The sequence below is a fragment of the Bombina bombina genome, chromosome 4 (genome assembly GCF_027579735.1).
Source record: "Bombina bombina isolate aBomBom1 chromosome 4, aBomBom1.pri, whole genome shotgun sequence".
In the NCBI taxonomy this organism is placed as follows: domain Eukaryota; kingdom Metazoa; phylum Chordata; class Amphibia; order Anura; family Bombinatoridae; genus Bombina; species Bombina bombina.
Genome location: NC_069502.1, coordinates 626,668,103 through 626,678,335, shown reverse-complemented (window position 1 = coordinate 626,678,335; position 10,233 = coordinate 626,668,103). Strand labels below are relative to the sequence as shown.

Here is a 10,233-nt window from a genome sequence, read left to right as displayed (position 1 = left end):
TTAATTTACAGAACTATGTTTATATATGTACAGAAGGGGAAAAAAGGTGATTTGTAGCAGGTTTGGTCTATCAACGGGCAGGACTTATAAAGCTGAAGAATCAGCACACAAGGAGAAAAGAGTGAGATTGCAGGACACAGGTTCCATATGAGGACCTTCTTGAAGAATGCAGAACCCTTTCTATAAATGTGAAGATATTTTCAAGTAATTCAAATGAACACAGTTATCTTTGGTGAATTATATGAATAATAATTTAATATAAATGGAGCAAAAAGAAGCACACTCCTACAAGTACATGCCATTAATCAGATAGTCTGACTCCTCAGATTTCAGAGGTCGAGCTCTCTTCAGCTTTTGTCTCACCAGATGAAGACGACACGCCACCATCAATAGCAACACAGCGGTAATTGCTAATCCAAGGGCAAGAGGTAAGACTGCTCCTAAAATCAGAGACATTACAATTAAATAGATTATTATTGCTGAAGACAGTTATTTAAGGACAACAATCCAATCTCAAAATATATAGGCTCACAGGGGAAAATCCTAAGGATGCCACTTTTTAAAAAAAATAAATTATTTAGCCATTTATTTATCTTACATATATATATATCACATACATGTGATAACCACATGAACTAGCAGTCTCCTGTTGTGAAAAGCAAATACAAAAGCATGTGATTAAGATGCTGTCTATAGAGCCTTTGAAACAGGTAGAAATGTAGAGGTTTAAATGTTATAAAGTATATTACTATAACAATGGTGGTTGTGCAAAGCTAAGGAATTGGTAGTAAAGGCATTATCTATCTTTTAAACAATAACAATTTTATTGTTTAAAAAAAGCTCCGTATTTTAAATAATGTGCTTCTTTTTAAATTTTCTATTTTGTCATTTTTTTTGTACTTCTAGATTTAAAATATTTTAAAGGGACAGTCTACACCAGAATTTTTATTGTTTTAAAAGATAGATAATCCCTTTATTACCCATTCCCCAGTTTTGCATAACCAACACAGTTATAATAATATACTTTTAACCTCTGCGATTATCTTGTATCTAAGCCTCTGCAAACTGCCCCTTTATTTCAGTTCTTTTGACAGACTTGCAGTTTAGCCAATCAGTGCCTGCTCCCAGATAACTTCACGTGCATGAGCACAGTGTTATCTATATGAAATACGTGAACTAACACCCTCTAGTGGTGAAAAACTGTTAAAATGCATTCTGAAAAGAGGTGGCCTTCAAGGTCTAAGAAATTAGTATATGAACCTCCTAGGTTAAGCTTTCAACTAAGAATACCAAGAGAACAAAGCAAAATTGGTGAAAATTGTTTAAAATTACATGCTCTATCCTTTTAAAAGCCTGTATTAGTACTATACAAAATAAAACATTATTTTTTTAATATTATGGCTGGTTAGTCTACTTGCTATTATTTTAAAATACTGTATGTATCTAATGCTCACTGCATGCTCTAGTGGTTATTATGTGCAAATGCAGTTTTATTTGCATGATTGACTTTAATTTATTGTATGGAGGGAAATTTAATGCAGAAACAAAAAAGTCTATAAAACCAAATTTGTACTTAGAATATCTAAAAAGCAAATGCAGTAAAAGTTACATCTAACTTATCACAACATTTCTGTTTCACTGGAAGCTATATGCAAATCCATTTTCAGCCATATATAAAGTGGAAGCCTTAAACAATTTTAAAGGGACAGAGATGGCATATCTGTAAAATGTGCTTCTGACCCTTCTGTGCTTAAGAGTTGCAAAACTGTTCCTCACTTGTGATTGTGATGCAGGACAATAAAATATAGTGATATTTTATAAAGTTTTATGTGCAATTATCTGAAAAGCATTCTGCAATGAATATAAGTAAAGAGAAACATAAGGTAAGATAGAGGGTACCAGCTATACAAGGATGAGGCATAGAACCTGATTTGCACTGCACGGATGGTTTTAGCAGTTACATAAAATGTTAACTTCAACTGCCTATATAAGAATTCATAAAAATCTGTGACTCATTTCACTCCTTAAGTATATTTATTAAATAGTGACCTGTGGTTCATGATTGATAACTGTCTGTCTATGTCTTGCCCCCAGATTTCAAGATGGCAGTTTGTACTTTATATCTAGATGGATGCCTGTTCTTTATTCTAAGATGAATGTATGTATCTGCCTTAATTATAGAAAAATAACTTTATCCAAGGTTGCCGTAAAGGGACAGTAAACCTAAAAAATAATGTTATATAATTCTGCACATAGTGCAGAATTATATAACATTATTTTAGTGCTATCGTTATAAACCCTTTTTTCCCTTTTAATTTTTTCAAAATATGTCCGTTTTACAGACCCGCTCTCTGTACTCTGCTGAGCGGGTCTGTTTTTTTTACACAGCGCATCGGGCCAGCTGTATAGTCACAGCCCTGTCCGACTGCGCCATAACACTAAGTGCAGCTCGCTCCTGCTGTCAGACAGAGCAGGAGCGAGCTGCACTTAGTGTTATGGCGCGGTAGGGCCGGGCTGTGCCCCTTTCAAATGTGACTACTCGTGTTTACATCTAGTTAGCTACATCTGTCTACATCTAGTTAGCTACATCTGTCTTATACCTAGATAGCTATCTCTGTGTTATTTGACTAGTGACCCTGTTCTTTATAGTAAGCAGTGTGCATGGCTTCTTGTGGCCCTGGCACTATTTTGTTGCTTTGTCGCTATGTGATAATCTTCAGTGCAAATCCCACCCCTAAACCCCTATCTTGCGCCTACTCATTTTCACATGGACTCTTCATCCTACTGTGCTAGGCCATGTGTCACCCCTTTTTATGCTTGCTATTTACAAAATACAGTGTTAGAAGCGTTAAATGTTTATCACTTAAACAGGTACATTAAACTTGTCATGTTTAGTAAATGGTATACGGTTAGATAAGAAACTGTGGTGGGGGAGGGGCTGCTTTGCTTTAAAATGCTCAGGCTTATTTTTTGTCCCAGTCCGGCCCTGGGTATAGATAGATATATGAATATCTATTTATAAATACTTAAAACATATTCTGCTATGTGCAGAACACTGGATGACAAATATTTACAGTAAATACATAGTAAAAACCATTATTAAGAATTAATATGGCATGAATGTTTTTTCATGTTTTTATCTGCAAAGGGCTTCAATGCACTTCTATATATGTCTATATATGTGTAGATATGTATTTGTGTTTATATGTGTATATATGCCGTAAATACACGCACACATAAATACATATGTATATACATACATATACGTCATTAAACATGTATGTATCTCTATGTTAAAGCCCATTATCTTTGAGAATTTATAACTTTTGTGTGCAATATTTTTTGTGAATAATTGTTATTCGATAGTGATATTATAAGTGTAACTATACTTTGTAATGTATTTTTTATGTGCTTTGTGCAACTTTTTTAATTAACCAGAGCTCTGAAGTCGCAGTAATTATTCTGGAGTAAATCGCGATTGTGCTCAAGCGATCGGGTTTACTTTTAACTCTTAATACCAGCGGTAAGCTCAAAGAGCACAAATATTTGTGATAAACCCCTTATTGCATGCTCCACTCAAAATCCCTAAATTTGTGGAATTTCAACCCATTTATATAGTAGTGGAAAAGCACAGTATTTTCCTAGCTAGGGAAGAAAGGTTGCTAGTTCACTAAATGTGGAGGGGATATCTTGTCCACTGCAAATTCTTACTCATCCGGGACTAGTGGCTGATAACAGCCCTGTTAAAATATTATAATCTTTGAAGTCCAGCATCACCATTAATGCCTGAGGGAATATAACAAACCTGGATATCAGGTTTCTAAACAGATTTGTCTTATTCACAGAACAGGTTTGTATAAACCCCCTTTTGGCAATCCATATTATTCTGGAAAGAAGACTTTTCCACAATGTACTTTTGATACATTGAGACATAGGGCCTTATTCTCTATTATCTGAGAAGTCTTGTCAGAACTTAAAGGTCCCTCAATAAATGTTAGAAAGCAAATTTTAGTTTAGGAGCGGGGTTTTTGGTGTGAAGGAGAGACACCTACATTACAATAAAAAGTGTTTGCGTTATTTCATTTCAAGCTAGCAAGTTTATAGTAATCAGGCCTACAATGTAACAGAATAACGTAAGCTGATTAAGTCCAGTGATATTACCAAAAACATGGTAATATATGCAGACACGGTATTTTGAGGTTATGACCAATATAATGAGACTTAATGCTTAGAGAAGAAAATCGGCAAAAAGGAAGAGTGCTAAAGCAATAGCTGGATTAGATTAGATACTTATTGGCAAGCTAATAGCTGTGATACTATGAATAAGAATATTTAAAAATTATGAATATTAATAGCATAACACACAATGGAGTTGAAAATAAATCGATTGTGATGAATGTGTGAATACATTTTTACTGAATATAAACACAAGAAATTCAAATACACAATTAATTTAAATACACAATTAATTTGTTGCGACAAGTAAAAAACACATTGAGTTTAAAAGAAATGACTGGTACTAATGTTAAAATGTAACTTAAAAAAGATACACACTGCAGTGGTATGTGTCCAAACCTTGTATGGTCGACCAAGCGGCAGTGCCAAATGGCAACTTTGTAAAATGAATACAATCAAACCTTTGGGAGATGTTGGGTTATGCCGACCAGGCGGCGGAAGGTAGTTTATAGAAAGACTCAGCTGGCCCAACGATGTTTCTGCAGAGAAAAGTCTGGGAGCCGGTTATGCAGAATCTGCAGTATTTTCTTCCGGGTTATGTGGAATGGTTATGTACGATTGGATTAGAGCGAGAAGCCCTTATGGATCCGTTTTTCCATGAAGAAGTAGTATTACCAGATACTGTCAGGTGATCCGTGTTCCTAAACGGACTTGTAGTGGAATCGCCTTTTTTGCAGGAAAAGGATTGTTTCCAAGGGAACGGTTCGTAATCGATCACCCCCAAGTTAAGGATTTTTTGTGAGATATTTTCTCCGTTGTAGCTACCAAGTAGCATGCAGTAGACAAATCTCCAAATGACGGTATTTTCAAACGGACTAGTAGTATAGTCACCTGTTTCACAGGAAAAAGATGAACTCCAAGAGAACGGTTTATAACCGAACAACCACAGGTCTGGGATTTTGGGTGTTGCTGTAAACAGATAGCATGCAGTGGACAAATCTACGCGTTTCGGCCTCAGGCCTATATAAAGATGACATTATTTTCAGTAAAAATGTATTCACATTTTATTCACAATTTGTTTTATTTTCAACTCCATTGTGCGTTATGCTATTAATATTCATAATTTTTAAAAATGCTTATTCATAGTATCACAGCTATTAGCTTGCCAATAAGTATTTAATCTCATCCAGCTAATAATTTAGCGCTCTCCCTTTTTGCCGATTTTCTTATTTTAACCTAACATTTGTTTGGAGGAGCATTTGTTTTTTAGGGAGTAGCAGTGTTGAGAACTTATTAGGGTGCATCATCTCTGTTATTTGCACTTAATGCTTAGAGAAGTAATGAGTGTAAAGTCTTTAAAGGAAATTCTAATAAAATAAATGTTATATTGGGCTCTGGATCCGCCCCTGTCTAGATGATTGGCGATGTTCCTTCCATAGAAAACAATAGGAATCGCCGCCTAATCAACAGTCCGCCCACATGGCCAGTGAATACAGATCTCACCAGTGTGGAAGCAGCATGTATTCAAAGCATGTTTATACAGCATATACTGTGTGTTCACTAAATGTACAAATGGTTTCTGTTTAGTAACTGTTTAAATAATAGTTATGTGATTTAAGTTTTACTGTACATTTAGTAGATTTCTTACAATTTCTTAGCTCATCCCTGAAAGGGTGGTGAGACAGGAATGTGTGAAAAGGTTCACCTAAGCTGGCCGATGTTGTTTACAACATTAGAATCTCCCAGTAATGTTTTCCCATTAAAATAAGTGTATGTGATCACCATTGTTGTTAAGGAACAAAAAACTTAAAGGGATAGTCTAGTCAAAAATAAACTTTCATGATTTAGATAGAGCATGCAATTTTAAGCAACTTTCTTATGTACTCCTATTATCAAATTTTCTTCGTTCTCTTGATATCTTTATTTAAAAAAGCTGGAAAGTAAGCTTAGGAGCCGGCCTATTTCTTTCATGTAATTAACAAGAGTCCATGAGCTAGTGACGTATGGGATATACATTCCTACCAGGAGGGGCAAAGTTTCCCAAACCTTAAAATGCCTATAAATACACCCCTCACCACACCCACAAATCAGTTTTACAAACTTTGCCTCCAAGGGAGGTGGATAAAACCTGTCATTAAGTCAATTTCTCCTCCTTGGAGTTTGAATTTGGTTCTGGGAGCTCTTCAAGCTCCTCCGTTTGAACCTATGCATTCATTGGACATTAAATTACTTTCTTGGAAAGTTTTGTTCCTTTTGGCCATCTCTTCTGCTAGAAGAGTTTCTGAATTATCTGCTCTTTCGTGTGAGTCTCCTTTTCTGATTTTTCATCAGGATAAGGCGGTGTTGCGAACTTCTTTTGAATTTTTACCTAAAGTTGTGAATTCCAACAACATTAGTAGAGAAATTGTGGTTCCTTCATTATGTCCTAATCCTAAGAATTCTAAGGAGAAATCATTGCATTCTTTGGTTGTTGTTAGAGCTTTGAAATATTATGTTGAAGCTACGAAATCTTTCCGTAAGACTTCTAGTCTATTTGTTATCTTTTCCGGTTCTAGGAAAGGCCAGAAAGCTTCTGCCATTTCTTTGGCATCTTGGTTGAAATCTTTAATTCATCTTGCCTATGTTGAGTCGGGTAAAATTCCGCCTCAAAGAATTACAGCTCATTCTACTAGGTCAGTATCTACTTCCTGGGCGTTTAGGAATGAAGCTTCGGTTGACCAGATCTGCAAAGCAGCAACTTGGTCCTCTTTGCATACTTTTACTAAATTCTACCATTTTGATGTATTTTCTTCTTCTGAAGCAGTTTTTGGTAGAAAAGTTCTTCAGGCAGCGGTTTCAGTTTGAATCTTCTGCTTATGTTTTTTGTTAAACTTTATTTTGGTTGTGGATTATTTTCAGCAGGAATTGGCTGTCTTTATTTTATCCCTCCCTCTCTAGTGACTCTTGTGTGGAAAGATCCACATCTTGGGTAGTCATTATCCCATACGTCACTAGCTCATGGACTCTTGTTAATTACATGAAAGAAAACATAATTTATGTAAGAACTTACCTGATAAATTCATTTCTTTCATATTAACAAGAGTCCATGAGGCCCACCCTTTTTTGTGGTGGTTATGATTTTTTTGTATAAAGCACAATTATTCCAATTCCTTATTTTATATGCTTCGCACTTTTTTTCTTATCACCCCACTTCTTGGCTATTCGTTAAACTGATTTGTGGGTGTGGTGAGGGGTGTATTTATAGGCATTTTAAGGTTTGGGAAACTTTGCCCCTCCTGGTAGGAATGTATAGCCCATACGTCACTAGCTCATGGACTCTTGTTAATATGAAAGAAATGAATTTATCAGGTAAGTTCTTACATAAATTATGTTTTTTGGTTCAGAACCTGGGTAGCACTTGCTGATTGGATGGATGGCTACATCTAGATACCAATCAACAAGCATACCCAGGTGCTGAACCAAAAATGGGCTGGCTTCTATGCTTACATTCCAGCTTTTCTAAATAAAGATACCAAGAGAATGAAGAAAAATTAATAGGACCAAATTAGAAAGTTTCTTAAAATCTCATGCTCTATCTGAATCATGAAAATTTAATTTTAACTATACTATCCCTTTAATAATAAACCTATATGCTGGGAGAGTATGTATATTGTATACATATGTATATTGTTTGTTATATATGTATTCTACTATAAAATACTATATTATGTATTTAAAGTCATTTTGTTATTTAAAAAAACATGTTTAACTTTTGGCATATCCTTTTCTTTTTAGGAAAAATATTTTATGTACAGGATAATTATATCCTATAAAAGATAGTAGCCACAGCTTTTTCATTTTACTAAAGTGCATTTTTTCAACTTCACACTTTAAAATGTATTTTAAGGAATTGACAGCTTTTTTTAACATTGTATTTTTATAGCCAGTGCAAGTTCCCATTGTACTAGCCTGTACGTCTTTAGTTCTAATATTGGTATTGCTACTGTATTGTCTTTTTTATTATGTATTAGTCGATAATGCATTTCTATTATATTTAATGGCCATTTTAAAGTGGATGGCATATACAGTGGGGCAAAAAACATAATTTATGTAAGAACTTACCTGATAAATTCATTTCTTTCATATTAGCAAGAGTCCATGAGCTAGTGACGTATGGGATATACATTCCTACCAGGAGGGGCAAAGTTTCCCAAACCTTAAAATGCCTATAAATACACCCCTCACCACACCCACAATTCAGTTTAACGAATAGCCAAGAAGTGGGGTGATAAGAAAAAATAAGGAATTGGAATAATTGTGCTTTATACAAAAAAATCATAACCACCACAAAAAAGGGCGGGCCTCATGGACTCTTGCTAATATGAAAGAAATGAATTTATCAGGTAAGTTCTTACATAAATTATGTTTTCTTTCATGTAATTAGCAAGAGTCCATGAGCTAGTGACGTATGGGATAATGACTACCCAAGATGTGGATCTTTCCACACAAGAGTCACTAGAGAGGGAGGGATAAAATAAAGACAGCCAATTCCTGCTGAAAATAATCCACACCCAAAATAAAGTTTAATGAAAAACATAAGCAGAAGATTCAAACTGAAACCGCTGCCTGAAGTACTTTTCTACCAAAAACTGCTTCAGAAGAAGAAAATACATCAAAATGGTAGAATTTGGTAAAAGTATGCAAAGAGGACCAAGTTGCCGCTTTGCAAATCTGATCAACCGAAGCTTCATTCCTAAACGCCCAGGAAGTAGAAACTGACCTAGTAGAAATAAACTAGAAGTCTTTCGGAAAGACTTAGTAGCTTCAACATAATATTTCAAAGCTCTAACAATATCCAAAGAACCACAATGTCTCTACTAATGTTGTTGGAATTCACAACTTAGGTAAAAATTCAAAAGAAGTTCGCAACACCGCCTTATCCTGATGAAAAATCAGAAAAGGAGACTCACAAGAAAGAGCAGATAATTCAGAAACTCTTCTGGCAGAAGAGATGGCCAAAAGGAACAAAACTTTCCAAGAAAGTAATTTAATGTCCAATGAATGCATAGGTTCAAATGGAGGAGCTTGAAGAGCCCCCAGAACCAAATTCAAACTCCAAGGAGGAGAAATTGACTTAATGACAGGCTTTATACGAACCAAAGCTTGTACAAAACAATGAATATCAGGAAGAATAGCAATCTTTCTGTGAAAAAGAACAGAAAGAGCAGAGATTTGTCCTTTCAAGGAACTTGCGGACAAACCCTTATCTAAACCATCCTGAAGAAACTGTAATATTCTCGGTATTCTAAAAGAATGCCAAGAAAAATGATGAGAAAGACACCAAGAAATATAAGTCTTCCAGACTCTATAATATATCTCTCTGGATACAGATTTACGAGCCTGAAACATAGTATTAATCACAGAGTCAGAGAAACCTCTTTGACCAAGAATCAAGCGTTCAATCTCCATACCTTTAAATTTAATGATTTCAGATCCTGATGGAAAAAAGGACCTTGAGACAGAAGGTCTGGTCTTAACGGAAGAGTCCACGGTTGGCAAGAGGCCATCCGGACAAGATCCACATACCAAAACCTGTGAGGCCATGCCGGAGCTACCAGCAGAACAAACGAGCATTCCTTCAGAATCTTGGAGATTACTCTTGGAAGAAGAACTAGAGGCGGAAAGATATAGGCAGGATGATACTTCCAAGGAAGTGATAATGCATCCACTGCCTCCGCCTGAGGATCCCGGGATCTGGACAGATACCTGGGAAGTTTCTTGTTTAGATGAGAAGCCATCAGATCTATTTCTGGAAGTTCCCACATTTGAATAATCTGAAGAAATACCTCTGGGTGAAGAGACCATTCGCCCGGATGCAACGTTTGGCGACTGAGATAATCCGCTTTCCAATTGTCCATACCTGGGATATGAACCGCAGAGATTAGACAGGAGCTGGATTCCGCCCAAACCAAAATTCGAGATACTTCTTTCATAGCCAGAGGACTGTGAGTCCCTCCTTGATGATTGATGTATGCCACAGTTGTGACATTGTCTATCTGAAAACAAATGAACAACTCT

The 10,233-nt window shown here is 35.7% G+C and overlaps 1 protein-coding gene across 2 annotated transcripts in view; it reads right to left on the bottom strand.

The window, feature by feature from the left end:
* Positions 1 to 223: 223 nt before the first annotated feature.
* The window catches only part of LRP11 (LDL receptor related protein 11), a 130,505-nt gene continuing 120,495 nt past the window's right edge, over positions 224 to 10,233 (bottom strand). For both annotated transcript variants that reach the window (XM_053710655.1, XM_053710654.1), the window contains one exon: positions 224 to 440. In XM_053710655.1, the coding sequence (XP_053566630.1) occupies positions 286 to 440 (155 nt within the window). In that variant the 3' untranslated portion in view covers positions 224 to 285. The remainder of the gene's footprint in view (positions 441 to 10,233) is intronic.